General features: G+C 23.2%; 5 protein-coding genes and 1 pseudogene across 6 annotated transcripts; all 6 read right to left on the reverse strand.

The window, feature by feature from the left end:
- Positions 1–269: 269 nt before the first annotated feature.
- LOC105423217 (uncharacterized) lies at positions 270–2,939 on the reverse strand. The gene is made up of 3 exons (XM_089072256.1): positions 2,665–2,939; positions 1,400–1,762; positions 270–1,276 (listed from the first exon to the last, which is right to left on the reverse strand). The coding sequence occupies exons 1-3, from the start codon at positions 2,720–2,722 to the stop codon at positions 969–971; spliced, it is 729 nt and encodes a 242-aa protein (XP_088928382.1). The 5' UTR covers positions 2,723–2,939; the 3' UTR covers positions 270–968.
- A 2,374-nt stretch (positions 2,940–5,313) lies between these two features.
- LOC148937547 (uncharacterized) lies at positions 5,314–9,468 on the reverse strand (annotated as a pseudogene). The gene is made up of 4 exons (XR_016138261.1): positions 9,334–9,468; positions 8,339–8,642; positions 6,846–7,208; positions 5,314–6,737 (listed from the first exon to the last, which is right to left on the reverse strand). The product of XR_016138261.1 is annotated as an uncharacterized LOC148937547 (transcript).
- A 133-nt stretch (positions 9,469–9,601) lies between these two features.
- Positions 9,602–11,467, reverse strand: LOC105423218 (uncharacterized). The gene is made up of 3 exons (XM_089072279.1): positions 11,231–11,467; positions 10,349–10,711; positions 9,602–10,228 (listed from the first exon to the last, which is right to left on the reverse strand). Exons 1-3 carry the CDS (start codon positions 11,286–11,288, stop codon positions 9,921–9,923), a joined length of 729 nt encoding a protein of 242 aa, XP_088928405.1. The 5' UTR covers positions 11,289–11,467; the 3' UTR covers positions 9,602–9,920.
- Positions 11,468–12,055: 588 nt separating this feature from the next.
- On the reverse strand, positions 12,056–14,375 carry LOC148937548 (uncharacterized). The gene is made up of 3 exons (XM_089072270.1): positions 14,363–14,375; positions 13,272–13,637; positions 12,056–13,163 (listed from the first exon to the last, which is right to left on the reverse strand). The coding sequence occupies exons 1-3, from the start codon at positions 14,373–14,375 to the stop codon at positions 12,853–12,855; spliced, it is 690 nt and encodes a 229-aa protein (XP_088928396.1). The 3' UTR covers positions 12,056–12,852.
- On the reverse strand, positions 14,142–17,232 carry LOC148937549 (protein takeout-like). Its single transcript, XM_089072280.1, has 3 exons — positions 16,606–17,232; positions 15,741–16,103; positions 14,142–15,617 (listed from the first exon to the last, which is right to left on the reverse strand). The coding sequence occupies exons 1-3, from the start codon at positions 16,661–16,663 to the stop codon at positions 15,310–15,312; spliced, it is 729 nt and encodes a 242-aa protein (XP_088928406.1). The 5' UTR covers positions 16,664–17,232; the 3' UTR covers positions 14,142–15,309.
- Positions 17,233–19,761: 2,529 nt separating this feature from the next.
- Positions 19,762–21,173, reverse strand: LOC105423221 (uncharacterized). The gene is made up of 3 exons (XM_011632896.3): positions 21,104–21,173; positions 20,181–20,546; positions 19,762–20,072 (listed from the first exon to the last, which is right to left on the reverse strand). Exons 1-3 carry the CDS (start codon positions 21,159–21,161, stop codon positions 19,762–19,764), a joined length of 735 nt encoding a protein of 244 aa, XP_011631198.2. The 5' UTR covers positions 21,162–21,173.
- Between the last annotated feature and the right edge of the window lie 254 nt (positions 21,174–21,427).

Genomic DNA, 21,427 nt, shown 5'->3' on the forward strand with positions numbered 1-21,427 from the left:
AGAGGATAATGAATCAAAAGAACAATTATAAAGATAAATAAAAAGGTACAGACAAATTATAGGATATATAAAATGTGATTACATAAGAAAAATATTTTCTTTTTAATTTTACTACATAAAAATAAAGAACTAGATTTAAAATGCATTGGTTAATAATAAAAAATAAATGATTTTAATCTTAATAATCCCAATTCACATTTGCAATATTCTAGATAACTTACTTACAACTGACTATATATTAATAACATGTATATTAAACTTAAGAGCAGTTTATATCATATACCACATTTATTTAAATTTCTTTTATTAAAATAATTATGTGAATATAATGTTATAATATTTAAGTAAGTAATTTTCTCCAAAGTTACAAAGTATGTTATAATAAAGATATATCTATATTTTATTTTATGCGTATTATCTTATAATAATTCATTTTCCAGTAATTTTGTTAGTATTTTTAATGTATGTAAATTGTTGTTAAATAACATGAGTAACAACAAAGTTATTTTTAAATTAGATAAATAATAAATACATAATATATAAAAAATATTTCATACATATATGGTGTATATATATATATATATATATATATACACACACAAGATATAAATATATATAGAATATATGTAGCAAAAAATATCGTTGCAATTTTATTTTCTATATTTTTTGTAAATATATCATATATTGTGACATAAAAGTGTAATAAGCATAATATTCAGAATGTATAAAATATTTCAAATTTAAATTTTAATATAATTGTAAAGCAATATAAACAACGTTGCTTTTAATTAATTATTATTTCATATGTAATTAATAAATTTGTTTATAAATATATCGAATTATATGTAATATTTATCTTCATTTCATTATGTAGCAAAAATGAAAATTTTTAAAATATTTTTCAAATAAATTACAAAATATAAAAAAATAAATATGCAACAATAATAAATTCTAAAAATTTATGAGATTTACGTTCGATCGGGGAAGAGCTCCTCAAACGTAAAATGTTTTACTATATCGTTAGACAGAGAAAGAATCCGTTTGACAACTACTTCTTCGAGTGCTGGTTTAAAGACTTTAATAACCTCCTCTTGATTGTTCCCTATGAAATTACTAATAACTTGATTCAATTGACTCAATTCGGCATTATTCAATCCATATTCAGCATCGTATCCTTTGATGTCGAGATTTATTTTCATCTTTGACATGTATACGTATCTTTTATTATCTTTATTTATTATTTTCATGTCCATGTTTACCTTTGCTTCAACGTTTTCTGCAACATGCAAATTAAAGATTTTCAACGCAAACGTATCAAATAAATTTTAAATGTTTCACAATGAAAAAGACATCTTTAATCTTTTGTCTTATTTTAATATAATATTGATTATTTACATACCTGTAGTAATATAAACTGGATTCTTACTCGCAATGGGAACTAGTAAACGTATGTCGAAATCATACGTGGCATTCATTTGGATCCGTTTAAATAAAAGATTAATATCAAAGTGAAGATTTTCAAGATCTGTATGAAAGTATTTTACGACAAAATCACAAAGCCCCGTCACTTGCGTATCTCTGATAGATATTCTAGAGTTAGGTGTATCGGAAATATCTAGTTTGCCAAGAACAAATGGGTTATTTGGCTTAATGTCCAATTCTGGAATTCCTTCGCAAATTTTGTCTTTTAAATTTTCAACGTTTTCCAAGATGCATTCATCAAGTTTTGGATTTCTACGACCGCATACATGAATATAAGAGGCTGAAAAAGGTATAAAACATTTTTATTAATTTTGTAATTTTGTATGGAATAAGATATGTAGAATAACATTAAAATATACTTTAAAAGTATGCGAAATTTTTATACTACAGAAATATTTATTTATATTATGCTAATATAAAATTTTGGGAGATTTAATATACTGTAAAACTTTCAATAAAATTACTGCAAATATTATGAAATTATGACACACAAATTTTATATTAAATAACAAAATATTTGGTAATAAAAATTGCTTTAGAATGTTTATTTATTACTTTTTTATTTATCATTTTGTTAATTTACATATTTAATAACTTACATATTTAATAACTTACAATATGCTTTGAAATTTTAGAAATATATGAGACGCGAATCTGTTACAAGCGACTGCATAACGAGTTAAGTATACGAAATATGTTGTCGTATTGCAAAAATTTTTCGTAAGCCGTTTTAGATGTATATGCTATATCATAAAATATGTGAAGAAATGTTCTACAAGAAATTTTTGTCCAAGTTGATATTTACACCGTCACTTTAATTAAGTGTTCGAAGACTGGAACTCGACTTCTTTTCGATTATGCATTTTTTCAATGGGCATTTACGTTATTGCTATCTAATACATGTTCACGAGCTGGCGAATGCGAGGCATGCAACTTGTATTGCCACTGTGCTATTGCATTATACCTTATAATTAATATTATCGCAATGTCCGTAGCACCAAATGGCTATTATATCTTAGCACATCAGAATAAATAATGCAACTAAAAAATAATGCCTTATTAATAAGTTTTTGAAAACATAATGTTTGCATATAAGGCAAATTATGTAATTCTATAAATAATAAAAAAATATGTGCTCGTCATTTAAAAACAAATATTATATTATATTTCTTGTTTACTTACGTATTTCCGCTGTAACATAGTTTATTATAAACGTAACAATAAAAACTGTAACAAACATTGTCAAAATTGTAATTTTTAATATAACATGCACCAACACTTTCTAAAACTTCACTGCAAAACGATTCGTTCAACTGTCGACCTGGCGAATGGTGAGATCAATCTGCGTCTATGGATATATATTTGTGCCGAAGCATAGATATTTATACGTGTGTCCTCGGTATGTAGTGCTTCAATAACCAGTTTCTTTTTCACTTTACATTTCATGAATCATTCGAATTCTGTAACGTTATTTGTCACACCAAAGTTAAAGAAATTAGAGGTAAAGAATTAAATAAGGAATAAAAAATGTGTAATAAAATTTCTTTCGTGGAAAAAAAATAAATATTTTATTGAACAAAGCATAATACATCCTCATGGATAAATATATTGTTAGAAAATTTACATATACTAATAAATAAATACATATATTAAATTAATTTTACGAGAAATATTCAATTTAAAAGATCTATTTAAATCTCTTAAAAATTGCAAAATCAAAATCAACAAGTTAATTCATAAGTTATTCATAATAAATTAATTAATTTCTTCTGAAAAAAAGAATTATATGTAACAATTTTGCAACAAGTTTAAGTAAATTTTAATTTTTCTTAGTATTAATATATTCATACTAAATATGTAACTATTAATACATTTAACAGTCCATTTTTTATTCCTTAAATTGATTCTTTAAATGGTTCAATAAAAAACAAGTTTTTAAATTGTCGATACAATCCTAATAGAAATTCATATGTCCTTGGAAAGCATCAGACTAACTCAAACTATAAATATACAAAATGAATTCTGAGCATAGCACGATCGTATAAGAAAAATGACTTGATTCTTTTTATCATGATTATAATCAAGGTTATACGAGGAACAGATATAAGAAACAGATATAAAGAATTTCAATCCTTTTTAAAAAAAATTTGCATAATAAATTCTATCATATATAATACTGAAATAAACAAGATTTATATTGGTGAGTATATAATATATTTTTTCTACGTAATTTTTACCAGAGTTAAATTTTTATCTACTAAAACAATACGTTTTAGCAACAAGTAAAAATAAATCAATTATTAATTTTTAAACATATAAGATAGTTTTAAATAAATGTAGAACATAAATAATATCTATGTACATTATAGAAGATAAAATAATCAAATATCTGCTTGTACTTTGAATAAGATAGAGATTGATAAGATTTAAATTTGTTGCAAAATTGTTACATATAGTTACATATAATTCTTTTTTTCAGAAGAAATTAATTAATTTATTATGAATTAACTTGTTGATTTTGATTTTGCAATTTTTAAGAGATTTAAATAGATCTTTTAAATTGAATATTTCTCTTCTTAAATTGAAAATTAATTTAATATATGTATTTATTCCTTCAAAAGTAACAATTTTTTTTATGTACAAAGTAAACATATTTTTTTATGTACAAAGTATACATGCAAAGTAATAAACAAGAAAAAAAAACTCCTCCTTTGCTTTTTAGCGAAATAATTATTCATGTCATGACTAATAAATATTATTAAATATATGATTTGTAATCTATATAAAGATAGATTAACCTCTTAATTATAAAGAATTAGTATAGAGAATGCAAAGTTTTTCATCCGCAGAATTAAACAAAAAAAGCATTTATAAAATATTGTCATAATAAAAGTTATGTTAAGTTATTAAAAATATTGTGTTTATTTTTTTAATTTAAAAAATATTTTAATAATTTTAATTAAATAAAACTAAGAAAATTAAATATAAATATAATTATATACTTAATCATTATATAATATTCATTTTTTTAATGAAGCCGTTATCTTAACTTAAGATGTAAAATATCTAATACGAGAAATACCTCATTTAAAGTATTATATGATGAGAATCGGAATATATATAGTATAAGTATTACTAGTCATTTTACAGCAATTTTTATGAGTAAATTCTAGGATGTTAATAATTATATTATTCTTTCATGTTATATAGGCTATAATTATTTAAACATAATATAAATTTTTTACATAAATTAATATAACATTAAATTGAGAATGATTGATTACACGCACGTGAATATATTCTCTAGTTAAATATTTAAAGCTTTAAATATTTTTATTATATATTTTTATTATTTTTATTATTTTTATTAATATTTTATTATTTTTATTATATAATATTTTATACATTAGCTATTAAATATTTTTACTTTCTCATTAATATTTGATATGTTAATTTTTTATCAATGTATTTTGTGATAGTACATTTAATATTTCTATTCTTTAAAAATAAAATATTATTTTATAGTTTATCTGTGAGATACATAGAAGTTGTATAAGCTATTTAATAATACAATCTTGACGATGTCTGACTAACATTTGACGTCAAATCAAAATGGAAAATTTTATTAAAGACAGATATAATGAAACCTTCTATTTTTAGAATCAACAGTAGAGCATTACTTGCAGGAAGTCTTTTTGTAACAATTCTAGAATTAGCATACTATTTTATTAACATATAACGCTAATAATTAATAACTAAAGAACTGTTGAATTTTTATCATTATTATGTTTTTTTTATCAATTTTTTTTATCAATACTTAAATTAAAAAAATAAAGGTAATATATTTTTTATTCAGCTATATACTTTTACATTTACATACAATCGTACTTTTGCAATTCGATTGGTGTGACGCACTTTAGAAAAAGCATACGCCATGATAATTACTAGCATAAGAACCATTATATAAAAGAGACTTAAGAATCAAGATAAATTAGAGAATAACAGAGCAATGAGACGATGTTTATGTGATGTTTAATACTAATGAAATTGGTATTATATAAACAGTAAGTGTAATGGTAATTACAAAGATCTAAAATACAAATCAAAATGTTATTGTGTATTAATAAAAGTATTTGTATCTTAAATTTTTTATAATTTGATTATTATAGAAAAGAAGATAAAAAATAAAGTTTGAAATTTTGAATAACTTGAAAATTAAAAAAAAAAGAAGGAAATAATTTAAGACATTAAAAAATTTTCTATAAGTTTGATAATAGGATTATATACAGGATTATATTATTATATAATCAAATTTCTTTTTTTTTGCAATTTCGACTCTTTTTTTAACTCGGTTTGATTTAAAATTTCTGAAACCATAAAATATAAAAATGTACTTATCAATATTAATAAATATTAGTAATATTTTTTATCTAAATTAAAATTTTTATATCTCTTAAACAATATTAATTATTTAACAATATGTTTATATTTCTCTATAATTCCATTCTACAATAAGTCACAATTTTTTACAGTCTGCATACAGACTGCGTAGTATTTAAATTGATTGTCTTAGATAACATATTGTATGTATTTTCACAATAGTGAGGACAGATACTATTCAAGATATTCGACGAAAATAGCTTAATATTTTTAATTTCACAAACGTAGACAAACTTAAATATACGTTAAACACTATTATTAGTTACTATTATTAAATTATTAAATTATCTTCTTCCAATAATATTTCTTTCCACATTTATATTGTTACGCTAAAAGTTAATGATAATAATTTTGCTGTCTTCTATTGTAAACCTGTTTCCATTGTTATCAAAGTGAAATTTATATCGTCAATTCTTATAAATTGTAGTCCAGTATTATATGTTTATATTTTTTCAAATAAATCAGAGATGTGTTAATTATTTAAAGTTCCAAATTTTAGGAGTTTTATATTCGATCAGGAAAGAGTTCTTCGTAAGTAAATTCTTTAACTATATCATTGGAAATCAGTATGATTCGTTTAGAGATTGTCTCTTCTAGAATCGGTTTCAAAGTTTTAATAATTTCCTCTTGATTGTTGCCTACAAAATTCCTAATAATTTCGCGAAATTGACTTAATTGTGTATTGTCATTAAAATCATATTCAGCATTGTATTTTTTGAGATCGATGTTAAGTTTCAACTTCGATACATATACATATTTTTTAACACTTTTGGTTGTCACCTTTAAATCCATGTCTACTTTTGCTTTGACATTATCTGTAAGAGACAATTAAATAATTTCAATAAAAATATATTAAGTTTGAAATCTTTTGAAACATCTTTTTAAACTTCTATTTTATCTTGCAACATTGATTATTTGCATACCTGTAGTAATGTAAACCATTCCCTTATAAGCAAAGGGCATCAGTAAACGTATGTCAAAGTCATAAGTGGCATTTATTTGGATCCATTTAAACAATAGATTAAAATCAAAGTGAAGTTTTTCGACATCTGTATGTAAGTAATTTATGTCGAAATCACACAATCCTGTTACTTGAGCATTTTTAATATATATCTTGGTGTTAGATGTATCGGATATAACTAATTTGTCCAAAGTATATATTTTGGCTTACGGAATGTTTAATTCGGGAAGACCATCACATAATTTTCCCTTCAAATTGTTGATATTATCTATGATGCACTGATCAAGATTTGAGTCTCTGCGGCCACATACATTAATATATGAAGCTATAATATAAGAAAATATAAGAAATATAAGAAAAATATAATAAGTAATATTAGTAAGAAAAATTTACATTGTCTTATTTAAGTATAAACTTTTACATAACACATTTACATTACACATTTAAATATGGATAAAAAACGATAAAATACGTTTTAAATAATGTGTAATCTTAATAATGCAATTGATAATATTAATTTGCTTGTACAATATTAATTTTAATTAAATGACATTAATGTAACATTAATATTAAATGTGGTAAGATATTAATATACAAAGCCTCTTTAATAAAGTAAAAGAAGAAAGGGGGGAGAGAGAGAGAGAGAGAGAGAGAGAGAGAGAAGCAAGGAGAGAAGAAAATTAAAGTATATATAAAATAATAAAAAAGTACGATTCATATTAAATTAACAAATAATAAAATATTCTTAAGTATTGCTCTAAAATTTTCATTAAATTTTCATTATTTTTTTTAAATATTAAAAAAATATTTTTTTAGATTAGTATATTGATGTTAACAAACTTGTTATAAACAACACTTATACCATATCAAATCTAAAATTGATGGTATTGTAGAAATTTATTATAAAACATTCTCATTTATTCGTATACGTCGTTTCATAAAAAATATAAATATGTATTCAACTCATTAAATCCTTATACAAGTCAATACCATTGTTACTGCTATTTTAATTAAATACCTGAGAATAGTAATGGGAACGCAGCTTCTTTTCGATCACAATTTTCACATGCGCATCCTTCACATTATTACTTCACATTTAACATATGCTAAATATACAGTTTGTATTATTTCATTACATTATACATATTATCGCAATATTTATAGTACTATATATATATATATATATATATATATATATATATATAGTACTATAAATATTGCGATAATATGTATAATATATATATAGTAACAATTTAGTATCTGCTAACTCTTTTGTTTTATATTAAGATAAATTAATTAATCTAAACAATAGCACTTTAAAATTCTTTTCTTTTATTTGCAGATCGAGTGTTTTTTATCCAAATATCATGACAGCTTCTTTTTCTTAAGTAGAATATGAAATAAATTGTGCGCATGCGATGACAAAAGAATATATATTTTTTTTCTATTACTCACGTATTTCCGCTGTAACATGTACTGTAATAAGGCTAAAAATAAGAATAGCAGAATACATTTTTTAAAAGACAGTAATTCTTCTTGCAAAGTAACACTTTATAGAATTATAATATTACAACAAGATAAAAGTATTACGATGTTCGCATATCAAGATTCTACTATGCGATTGATCAAGCTTATATGTATATATGTATGTCCTCTTTCACTTGTTGATTGATTGTATAACCAGTCTTTTCTTCTCTCGTTTTTTATTCTTTTTTTTTATTTATGATAATAATTCGAAAGATCATGGCCGTTTTCGTACCTGTATACATACATACATTCATAAAAGTATTTTTTGTCCACAACAAATAAAAGAAGTTTTAAAATAAAAATACTTTTAATTAACAAGGAAAAAAAAACAAAAAAGCGAAGGAAGCAAGTAAAAATTAATAAAATTTAATTTTTCTTTTATCTCGCATGTGTATAATTTATATTTGTAGTTTATATTTCTAATAATATTACAATAATAAGATTTAAATTATAAAAATATTTCTATATAATGCAACATTATGTCGTATGTAGACAGTAATAATATGACTTGCATAAAATTTCTTTTAATATATGATATTACACGTCTATACATTCTTAAAATGTTCAAAGTAAGTTAATGATATCTAACGATGGTTAGATGGTAGCAAAAACCAGTATCTTTTTTCTCTTTGTAGTTAATTATTTATGCAATGACGTATTCTTGCAATATAAAACGCTTAATGTCGTCTTTACGATTTACTTTAGATCTATCTCTTTTACATAAAAGATCTAGAATTTTGTACATTTAAAGTTAAAAATGTTTTTTTTATTTTTGCATTAGATTTTCTTTCATTATTCACTAGAAAAGAAAAAAATCTTTTAATATTTTTTCTTTCTTAAAAAAATAATATGTATATATGAAATTATATGTATATATTAGATCGAGAATAGTAATGTATCAAAGTCTAATGTCAAAGATGTACCTTTAATGTTGCATGTCGTTGAAAAAATAATTGATTAATTTCCTGATCATTCTTAACATTGTATAACAGATAATTTATAACTGATAGTATTTATAACTTATACTAGATACTCTGAAACAAATAATGAAGCGCGTGATTGTATTTAATATCAAATATATTATAATTTTTTAAATATTAAAGATACAATAAGAACAATTTTAAACATTTTTTTCAATTCTCTAAAATATATTTTTATACATGAGATGTGTGTGCTGAGCATTAAATAAAATTATATTTCTATTACATATTTATTTATTGATAATTTTACTTATTGTATCATATACCATAGTCAAAATACTTGTAAATTATCAAATAAAATATTAAAACAGAAAAATATTATTTGATTAAATATTTTACCACATCTAAATAATCATTTAGTACAGATCTACGATGGCAGATCAACGGTAAATAATACAATGTCTATTTTTATTATTTAAAATTGTGAATATTACCAAAACTTTTAAAATATTATAATTAAATTATTTTAATTCTTCCTAAATAAAAAACGAAACGATCATGTAACAATAAATTTCAAAATTTTGAACGATTTATGTCCGATCGGGATAAAGTTCTTCATAAGTAAAGTGTTTAAGCATATTATTGGAAAGTGAGATAATCCTTTTCGAAATTGCCTCTTCCAGAGCTGGTTTAAAAGTTTTAATAATTTCCTGCTGATTCTTCCCTATAAAGTTTGTAATAATTTCATGCAATTGACTTAATTGTTCTTCGTTCAATGCAAATTCTATATCATATTCTTTAATGTCGAGATTGATTTTTATCTGTGATACAAATGAATATGTTTTGCCGTGTCGGATAGTTAATCCCATATCCACGCTTACATTTGCTCCTACATTGTCTACAAAATACATTTAATAATGTTAGTAAACAAACCCAATTATAATTCGAATTCTGTTAAGTTAAAATGCATATCATTAAAATATTATCTCATTTCAATAATTTTGATTATTTAATATACCTGTAGTAATATAAACTTTTCCTCTGCTAGCTATAGGTACTAGTAGACGTATATTCAAATCATAAGTGGCATTTATTTGAATTCGTTTAAATAACAAATCAATATCAAAATGCATCTTGTCCATTTCTAGATGAAGGAAATTTACAACGAAATCGCACAGTCCTGTTACTTGTGTATTTTCAACAAACAATGTTATCATGGATATATTAAAAATTGTTAACTTATCAAGATAAAATGGATTGTTCGATTCAATGTCCAATTCTGGAATTCCTTCGCAAATTTTATCCTTCAAGTTTTCAATATTTTCCAAAATGCATTGATCAAAATTAGGGTTTTTGAGGCCACACACATGAATATAGGAAGCTATAGGAAATATAAATAATCTTCATGTGTGAAATTGTCAATAAGATAGATGCGATAAGAATAAAACATATTCTTAAGAAGGATAAAAATTTTGCAACTAGTAATTTATTTATACCATAATATTAATATCAACCAAATATTAATATCAAATATTAAAAGAATAAAGGTGAAAAGTTTTGTTGAATAGAAAATCAAAGAGAGGTATATATATATATATATATATAGAGAGAGAGAGAGAGAGAGAGAGAGCAAACTGAAATTAAATATTATAATTATTGTTATTACAATATTTAGAAATTAAAATAATAAATAAGAATTACTTATAAAAATAAAATATTTTTTTATGTTAAAATAAATTATCTATCTTAAAAAATGTTTTATTGACATATGTAATTTAATTATTCTTTAAATTTTGTAGTTTATGTTGACATGAATAGTATGACAAATTTTTGTTATGTATAATACAAAAAAAATCATATACACATCAAGATAAAAATGAAATATATTTTATTTACTTACGTATTTCCGCTGCAATATATACTGTTGCAAGTGCAAAAATGAAAATTGCAATAAACATTTTCGAAATGACAGAATATTTCTTGCAATCTTCTTTTACTGTTAGAAAACAACGTGTTGTAATCTTCACTACTATATGATAAGTATCGAGTCTGTTGCAATTTACTGTTGCAAGCGATCAATTACGCTTATATAAATGTATTTTCTTATATTCATTGCTTTAATAAGTACTCTTCTCATCTTCTTATTTTTTCTCCTTCTTCTCAACTAATAATGATTTCTATGAAAGATGTAAAAAAATTTGTGTAAAAAAAAGTGTGTGTGTGTGTGTGTGTTGTGTGTGTTTTAATAGTATTTTTTTAAAGTAAAAAAAATAAAATTTTTGTAAAAGTATAATTTACATATACAGAATAAAAAATATTCTGTTTAAATAAAAACTTTCTCTCTTATCACTCTCTTATCTCTCTTATCATATTAATAAATTAATAATTAGCAAAAGACATAATTTTCTTTTACATATTTTTTGGATATCTTATAAAATGCTAAGAAATTTATTTAGACTTTCTTTATCGCTTAAAATTAAAAAAATCCAAATTATTTTCCAAATATTCTAATTCAAATTAAGATCAACATTAAATTTTTATCTATAAAATACAATAATATAAAATTTATTTAACAAACGTATTAATTACTAACAAGAACAGTATCTTGAATGATATGGAAAATAACATCTTGTAATAAGACAAATTAAATGCAGAGAGAGTAATGAGAAGAACAATGATAGATAAAATAATAATGATGGGAGAACAAAAAAAAACCAATTCCATATTTTTATTACGTTTTACGTTAATTCGCATTTAATATAGATTTAATATAGATACAACAATTATAAACTGCAATAATTATTTCTTTTTAATTTGTTTACCATGTAGCAGCAATTCATTCAAATTAAAATATAAATAAATATGACTAAGACTTATATACTCAAATATAATGTATATTATACATTTGGTTCGTTTAAATTTTATTTAAGCTGTTTAGATACACGTACTGCATCACATTATAAATTTAGTTTATCTAAAATCTGAATTATATAATGTATATTTAAAGAACATACACAATATTTTTTATAGTATTAATTTAACAAAACAGTGCACTTACTTTATATAAATGGTTGACTCTAAGTAGATTTCTTTACATTATGCCACTACGACATCACGACTATCACGACAATGTTATATTTTGTATAAATCTGCATTGCAACAGCAATTAATAACAATATATACGGTATACATACGGTTAATTATGTTTTTATTATTAGCAAACCAAATTTATTGCATTATTGGTTTTGAAGCATTGTAATAAACATGACCTGGATATAGCCCTGTGTAACTTTTCGTGTCGCGCATGGAGCACCACTGTGCGTGAATATATCGGATTTCCTTATCAAACTTGATAACTATCTCACTTCAGCGAGTATTCACGCGCAGTGATGCTCTGCGCGCGGCGCGAGAAATCGTACAAACGTCCAGATAAGAATAAATCTTGTTTTTCAATTAGTTCTTAAATAAAATGTAAAATATATGAAACAATCTTCTAAATATAACATTAAAATTTTAAGCCACTTATGTTTGTTCGGGAAAAAGCTCCTCATAAGTAAAATGTTTAACTATGTCGTTGGCAAGCGAGATAATTCGTTTAATGACTATCTCTTCTAGTGATGGTTTAAAAACTTCTATAATCTCCTTTATATTATTACCAACAAAATTTTGAACAATTTCAGTTAATTGAGTAGTTTGTTTTTCATCTGAAATGTTGTATTGAACGTCGTGATCGTTTATAATGAGATTTAACTTCATTTTTGCCAAGTACGTGTATCTTTTGCCATTATTAGTTACTATTTTAAAATCCAAATATACTTTTGCTTCTATATTATCTGTAAAAAATTTGGTAAAAATTTGATAAAATTATTTTATATTTTTTAAACTAAAATAATTTTCGGAATATTTATCTCATTGTAATAAAAAATTAATTTTTTACATACTTGCGACAATGTAAAGTTGTCCTTTATAAGCGATAGGTGTTGACAATAAAGATATGTTAAAATTATAAGTTGTATTTCCTCGAATTTGGTGAAATAAAAGATCAACATCATAGTTAAGATTATCAATATCTGCATGAAAGGATTTTATAGTAAAATCGCATAAGCCTGATACTTGTGCGTTTCTAATATATAATTTGGTATTGGGTGTATCAGAAATGACTATTTCGTCGATGATAAATGGATCATTTGGTGGAATATCCAGGTCTGGTAATCCTTCGCAGATTTTACTTTTCAAATTATTGATATTGTCCAAGATGCATTGATTAATATTCGGATCTCTGCGGCCACATACATTAATATATGAAGCTATAATATAAAAACAATTTATGTTGTTTTTTTTAATTATAAGTTTTTAAATAAAATTAGTAACATAAATATAAATATAAATAAATATAAATATAAATATAAATAAATATAAATAAATTGCCTTTGAATAATGTGTAATCTTTATCACACAAATGACAATTTTTAATTTGCTTCTATAATAATGATATTAAACTACATTAATACATATTAACTACATTAATATAAAACGTAGCCTTAAATATTTTAAAAAAGTTAATATATGAAAAGTTAATATATACTTTTTTAATAAAATAAAAGGAGAAAAAGAGAGAAGGAGAGACAGTAGGAGGAGGGGTGGAAGGAAGAATGAGGGAAGATGGAATGGAAGAGTGAGAAAGAGTATGAGAGAATGAGGATAGGAGAAGGAGAAAGTCATGGTATATGTAAAATGATGAAAATATATAATTCATAATAAAATAATAAATATAAGATTCCTAAATATTATTTTAGGATTTTTATACGACATTTCTTTTATTTTTTAGATATTAAAATATTCTTTGTTCTTTTTAAACATATTTATTAATAGATTCTGAGAATTCTAAGAAATCATAACATATAAGATTTGATTTATTATGAGTTCTATGATTTTTAACAGATTGTTAATATCAATTATGTTTAAATTTTCAAGATGAATAAGTCGTAGAGTTGTTTAAAATGAGATATATGTTTGACATAAATTCTTGTACAAGTCAATATCATTACTATATTATTTTAATATATAGAAAGTTGTACTAAGAGAGAGAATACAGATTCTTTGTCTATAAGTTTTGATATGCGCGTTTTTCACATTATTACCATTTAAAGGGTATTTTATGTATATAGTTTAATATTGTCATTATATATTATATATTATCATGGCAATATTTGTAGCAAGAAATTAATATCTGTTAAATCTTTCGTTTTATATTATAATAAATTATCTAATTTAAAAAATAACTTAAAATTCGGATTTTTTAATTGCGGATTGAGTGTTTTTGATTCAAATATCGTGACAGCTTCTTTTTCATGAATAGAATTTGAAACAAGTTGTGCATATACCATGATAAAGAAAACATATGTTTTTTATTTATTTATGTATTTTTGCAGCACCATGTACTGCAATGGTCGAAAAAAAATAACAGGAAACATTTTTTTTCTTTAAAAGAAAGTAATACTTCTTGCAAAATAATATTTTTTAGGATTATGAAATTACAGTAAAATAAGTGTAACATATATCAAGATTGTTTCATAATCAGTTTATATTTAGGTATACTCTTTCAATTGCATCGATTGAAAAACCGATCTTTTCTCTCTTTCTATCTTACTCTTTTTCTCTTATTCTATAAGAAATAAAACAAGTTTTCAATAATTAAGGTAATAACAAGGATAAAACAAGGGTAAGAAGAAAACAGGTAAGTTAATAAAATTAATAAAATTTAATTTTTTTTGAATTCTCCATGTTTATAATATGTGTTTGTCTTTTTAAAATTATAATAAATAAGACATTATAATAAATAAGATTTGCATTTTAAAGATGTTATATAGCAAAATTGTGAAATGTCACCTAAACTTCTCACATATTATTTTAATTTTTCTTTAAATAAAAAACGGAACGGTGATCTAACAAAACAGTAATCTTAGAATTTTGAATAATTTATGTTCGATCAGGGAAGAGCTCTTCATAAGTAAAGTGTTTAACTATATCATTGGAAACTGAGATGATTCGTTTCGAAATTGCCTCTTCCAAAGCTGGTTTAAAAGTTCTAATAATCTCTTGCTGATTGTTCCCTACAAAATTTGTAACAATTTCACGCAATTGACTTAATTGTTCTTCGTTCAATCCAAGTCGAACATCATATCCTTTAATGTCAAGATTTATTTTCATCTTTGATAAATACATATATGTTTTGCCATCTTGATTAGTCAATTTCATGTCCATACTTGCTTTTGCTCCTACATTATCTGCAAGATACATTTTAATAATTTTGATAGAACACCAAACCCCAGTTTGAATCTCTTAAGTTAAAATCGATATTATTAAGACATTTTCTCGCTTATTTGAATAATTTCAATTACTTCATATACCTGTAGTAATATAAACTTGTCCTCTGTTGGTGATAGGCACCAATAAATGCATATTGAGATGATAAGTGGTGTTTACTTGAATTCGCTTAAATGACACATCAACATCATAATGCAACTTGTCTGTATCTACATGAAGGAAGTTTACAACAAAGTCGCACAGCCCTGTCACTTGTGAATCTTCAAGAACTAATTTACCATTGGGTATATCAAAAATTGTTAATTTGTCAAGACGAAGTGGATTGTTAGGTGCAATGCTTAATTCTGGAATTCCCTCGCAAATTTTATCCTTTAAATTTTCAACATTTTTTAAAATGCATTGTTCAATATTTGGGTCTCTGAGACCACACACATGAATATAAGAGGCTGTAAAGAATATAAAAGATTTTGTACGTAGTTTTGAACAAAATTGTCAAGATGGAAATAGAAAAAGTATAAAATATATTTACAAAAGAGCTAACATTTTTATAATATATCATTTATATTATAATGTTATCAAAATATTAATATCAAACTTTAAAAGAATATCTATAATAAAAAGTTTTGTTTGAGATGCAAAATAAAAAGAAGGGGTAGAGAGAAATAGAGAAAAAGAAAGAGAGAAAGAGAGAGAGAATAAGAACTAAAATAACGTGTTACATAATTATTGTTCCAATATTTACAAATTAAAATAACTAATTAGATTTATTTGAAAAATCTTATTTTACATGAATATTAATTATCTATTGCATAAAATAATGTTGTAATTGATATGATCTTTTGATTATTCTTTAAATATTGTGATTTAATATGATAAAATTTTATTATGTTTAATATAAAAAATTGTATCCACGTTGTAATAAAAATAAAATATATTTTATTTACTTACGTATTTCTGCGGCAATATGTATTGTTAAAAGTGCAAAAACAGAAACTGCAATAAACATTTTCGAAATGAAGACAGAATACTGCTTATAAACTCTTTATGCGTTGTTAAAGAAGAATTGTGCTGTAATCTTTCCTACTATGTAGTAGATATGAAGGCTGTTATAAGCACTCGATTAAGCTTATATAGTAAATACATAGCCTCTATTTATTGATTTAATCAGTTCCCTCCTTCTTAGTTTTCTCCTTCTTCTCAACTCATAATGATTCATATTAAAGATGTACAAGTATCCGTGTTAATAATATATGTATATGTATTGTATATATAATAGTATTTTTTTATAGAAAATAAAAGATAAAGTTTTTATACAAAATATATTTTAGGTATATAAAATTAAAACTATTTCGTCTTCTGAAAATATAATTTGATATTTCACTGATCTGATAATCTTGATCTATATGATAATATATGACTTCCTCTAACGTCATCTAATAATTCTTGAGAAATAATTAATATATAGAATGCGTGATTCAATTTTGTTGTAAAAAATTATTTGTCTTTGTTTTGCCTGTGTTTAAATTTATATTATCATTAACACAAACCATAAAAATACGAGAAAGAAAAATACGAGAAATAAAAAAAAACAAAAAAATAAAAAATAAAAAATAATATAATTAACAAAATTAAATTTTTCAAATTTTTTATATACAATTACATGTATAACGTACTGATCTGACGTATTTTTTCCAAGTAATATTACAATAAAATTTATGTTATTATCTTTTATACATAAATTTTATGATAGTGTATATAAATCTTTATGTTATTTAGAACAGTGTATCAATAAATTAAAATAAATGATTAATTTTTTAAATATTTGTAAGATTAAGTAAAATTTAAGAAAAATAGTAAATATATTTCCAGATATAATAAATATAGAGAGTAATATATAAAGTCTACGACATGCATAATATTAATGTTGATGTGCATATTGCGATTAAACTCTAATGAATAATATTAATCGCAATTGAATATCTTTATGTGTTCAAAGTACCGATAAACAAAGTTTAGTATCGTTTCCTTTCGCTCTACTCATATTTTATGCTTCTTTATAAAACTATGTCTCTGTCATATAACGTTTAATCTATACAATAAATTATGTATATATTATATTTATTATATTTATTATATTATATTTATTAGTTTAATATAAAAAATGCAGAAAGGCAGAGTCAAGCAAAGAAATTTACTTTCTCTGCATTTGTACGCAATATATGTCATTGAAATTCATTTTATTCATAAATAAAGAGCTCTTTTATGTACAATACACGTTTATCCTTTTTTCATTTAAATTATGTTTAAATCAAATAAGATAGCAAGAAATATTAAGATTTTTGTTATCTTAATATAGATCATGGATCATCATACTGTTCATTATTTTTGTGATAATTGAAAATAATTTTTTCTTATAGTATTTATTCGGACGGGATTGTTTCCAACTAATCTTCAACTAATCTAATCTTATTATAATATTATGCAATTCTTGTGTAATGCATACGATATCAAAATAATTTGAATTGAAAACATTTGTATAATAATAAAATAAATCGAGAACATGTAAAAAAATTTACAGTTAAATTCTGTTGTAGAATTTCTGTTCTATTAATTATTAATAGAATTATTAATTATTATAATTATAATATTAATATATAATTATTTGATTGAATTCTATTAATATCGTCTTTTATATTTTTGTTACATACATTGTCTAACAAAACAGCTTTAGTTACAAGTTCATTAAGAGTTGCATAAGTGGTCTAATAATAGAGTTCCTGCGTTGGAATCACATTATTGTTCAACGCTAAACAAATTATATACAAACATTTGCAAATAAGAAGGAAAATTCGATTTAAGAAATCACAATTATGATTCATTAAATATAATTTTTATAATGCTTTTTTCTTAATTACTGTCATATTAATGAATTGACAACTGTCAAAAGACATAATCTTCTTTTACATATTTCTTAAATAAGAAATCTCATAATATTAAAAAAATTATTTATTTTTTCTTTGTTGTCTAAAATTTAAGAAAACAAATTATTTAAAAATATTTTAATTCTAATTCAATTAGATATTTAATTAGGTTTTTATAAATCTGTTTAACAAACAGAGAACATGTTAATTTCTAACAAACAAACAAACAACAAACAAATTTTGCAAAAGAAATAACGTTTTACGTCGAGATAATGTCGAGATAAATTAGGTGCAGATAAGATAACAATAATAAAATAATGATAATGGGACAACAAAAAGAATTAATTCCTTACTTTTATTGCATTTATGTTAATTTGTATTATACTGTAGATAAAATAATTAAACATTGCTGTAAAAAACAATAATTATTTCTCTTTAATTTGCGTTTATTATATAGTAATTTATTTAAATTAAAATATAGACAAATATATTTAATATAATAATATAATTAATATAATTAATATAATTAATTATACTTAAATATAATACATTATACATTATGTTTGTTTAAATTTTATTAAAATTATATTCTTAATTATTACAGAGCTATTAAAGCTACCGCATCATAATACAAAAATTAATTTATCCAATATCTAATAACATGAAATCTATACGATATACTGTAATAAACATACACAATGTTTTTCGTTGAATTAATCTAACAAAATAATATATCTATTTTATATATTATAAATAATTGATTCTAAGTAGATTTCTTTACATTGTGTCACTACAACGTATTACAACATTATATTTTGTACAAATCTGTATTGCATCAGAAATTAATAATAATTATACGGTATTAATTATGTTTTTATTATTAGCAAACCATATTTATTGCATTATTGGTTTTGAAGCATTGTAATAAACATGGCCTGGACACTTGTGTAACTTCTCGTGTCGCGTGCGAAGAATCATCTATGAATGAATGAATCGGATCTACTTACCAAATCTTGATAACTATCTCATTTCAACGAATATTCGCGCGCAGTGATGCTCTGCGCGCGACGTGACAAATCGCAGAAACGTCCGGATCTTGATAATAAATTTTGTTTTTCAATTAGTTCTTAAAGAGAATGTAAAATGATGTATGAAATAATCTTCTAAATAAAATATTAAAATTTTAAGATCGTTCGGGAAAAAGCTCCTCATAAGTAAAATGTTTAACTATGTCGTTGGCAAGCGAGATAATTCGTTTAGAGACTATCTCTTCTAGTGATGGTTTAAAAACTTCTATAATCTCCTTTATATTATTACCAACAAAGTTTTGAACAATTTCAATTAATTGAGTAGTTTGTTTTTCATCTGCAATGTTGTATTGGACGTCGTGATCGTTTATAATGAGATTTAACTTCATTTTTGCCAAGTACGTGTATCTTTTGCCATTATTAGTTACTATTTTAAAATCCAAATGTACTTTTGCTTTTATATTATCTGTAAAAAGTTTGGTAAAAATTTGGTAAAATTATTTTATATTTTTTAAACTAAACTAATTTTCGGAATATTTATCTCATTATAATAAAAAATTAATTTTTTACATACTTGCGACAATGTAAAGTTGTCCTTTATAAGCGATGGGTGTTGATAATAAAGATATGTTAAAATCAGAAGTTGTATTTCCTCGAATTTCGTGAAATAAGAGATCAACATCATAGTTAAGATTATCAATATCTGCATGAAGGGATTTTATGGTAAAATCGCATAAGCCTGATATTTGCGCGTTTCTAATATATAATTTAATATTGGGTGTATCAGAAATGACTATTTTGTCGATGATAAATGGATCATTTGGTGGAATATCTAGGTCTGGTAATCCTTCACAGATTTTACTTTTCAAATTGTTGATATTGTCCAAGATGCATTGATTAATATTCGGATCTCTGCGGCCACATACATTAATATATGAAGCTGTAATATAAGAAGAATGTCGTTTTTAACATTTCTTCTTTAACTGTAACTTTCAGATAAAATTATTAATAGCATAAATATAAATAAAAGAACAATAAATACGCATTTAATAATGTGTAATTTTTATAACACAACTGACAATTTGTTTGTACAATATTAATATTAAATGACATTAATATGTTACTGCTATTTTAATTAAATGCCTAAGAATGTAATGAGTAATGAGAAAGCAACTTCTTTTCGGTCGCAGCTTTCACATGCGCGTTCTTCACATTATTACCATTTAACGTATATGCTAAGTATACAATTTGTGATATTTTCATTATATTATACATTATCGGTATAGCCGCAATATTTATAGCAACAATTTAGTATCTGCTAAATCTTTTGTTTTATATTAAGATAAATTAATTAATGTAAACAGTACCACTTAAAATTTGTTTAATTGCGGATCGAGTGTTTTGGTACAAATATCATGACATTTTTTTTATAAGGAATATAAAACAAAATATGCGCACGGTATGATACAAATGTATATATTTTTTTCAAATACTCACGTATTTTCGCTGCAACATGTACTGCAATAAGACCGAAAACAAAAATGGCGAAAAACATTTTTTAAAAGAAAGTAATTCTTTTTGTAAAGTAACACTTTTTAGAATTGTAATATTGCAACAAGACAGATCGACAATATCTATATATACGAATGATCAAGCTTATATACCGGTTACCTTATAACCTTATAACCGGTTTTTTCTGATGACCATGAAATAGATGACTTCATTTATAAACATATTTGAATTTAGATTTTAAATAAATTATTTATAAGCATATTAGAATTAGTTAAAATAAATAAGGAATAATAAAAAGAAGAAAAGAAA

Source organism: Pogonomyrmex barbatus, unplaced genomic scaffold, assembly GCF_055798465.1.
Source record: "Pogonomyrmex barbatus isolate J1 unplaced genomic scaffold, ASM5579846v1 scaffold13, whole genome shotgun sequence".
Classification (NCBI taxonomy): Eukaryota; Metazoa; Arthropoda; class Insecta; order Hymenoptera; family Formicidae; genus Pogonomyrmex; species Pogonomyrmex barbatus.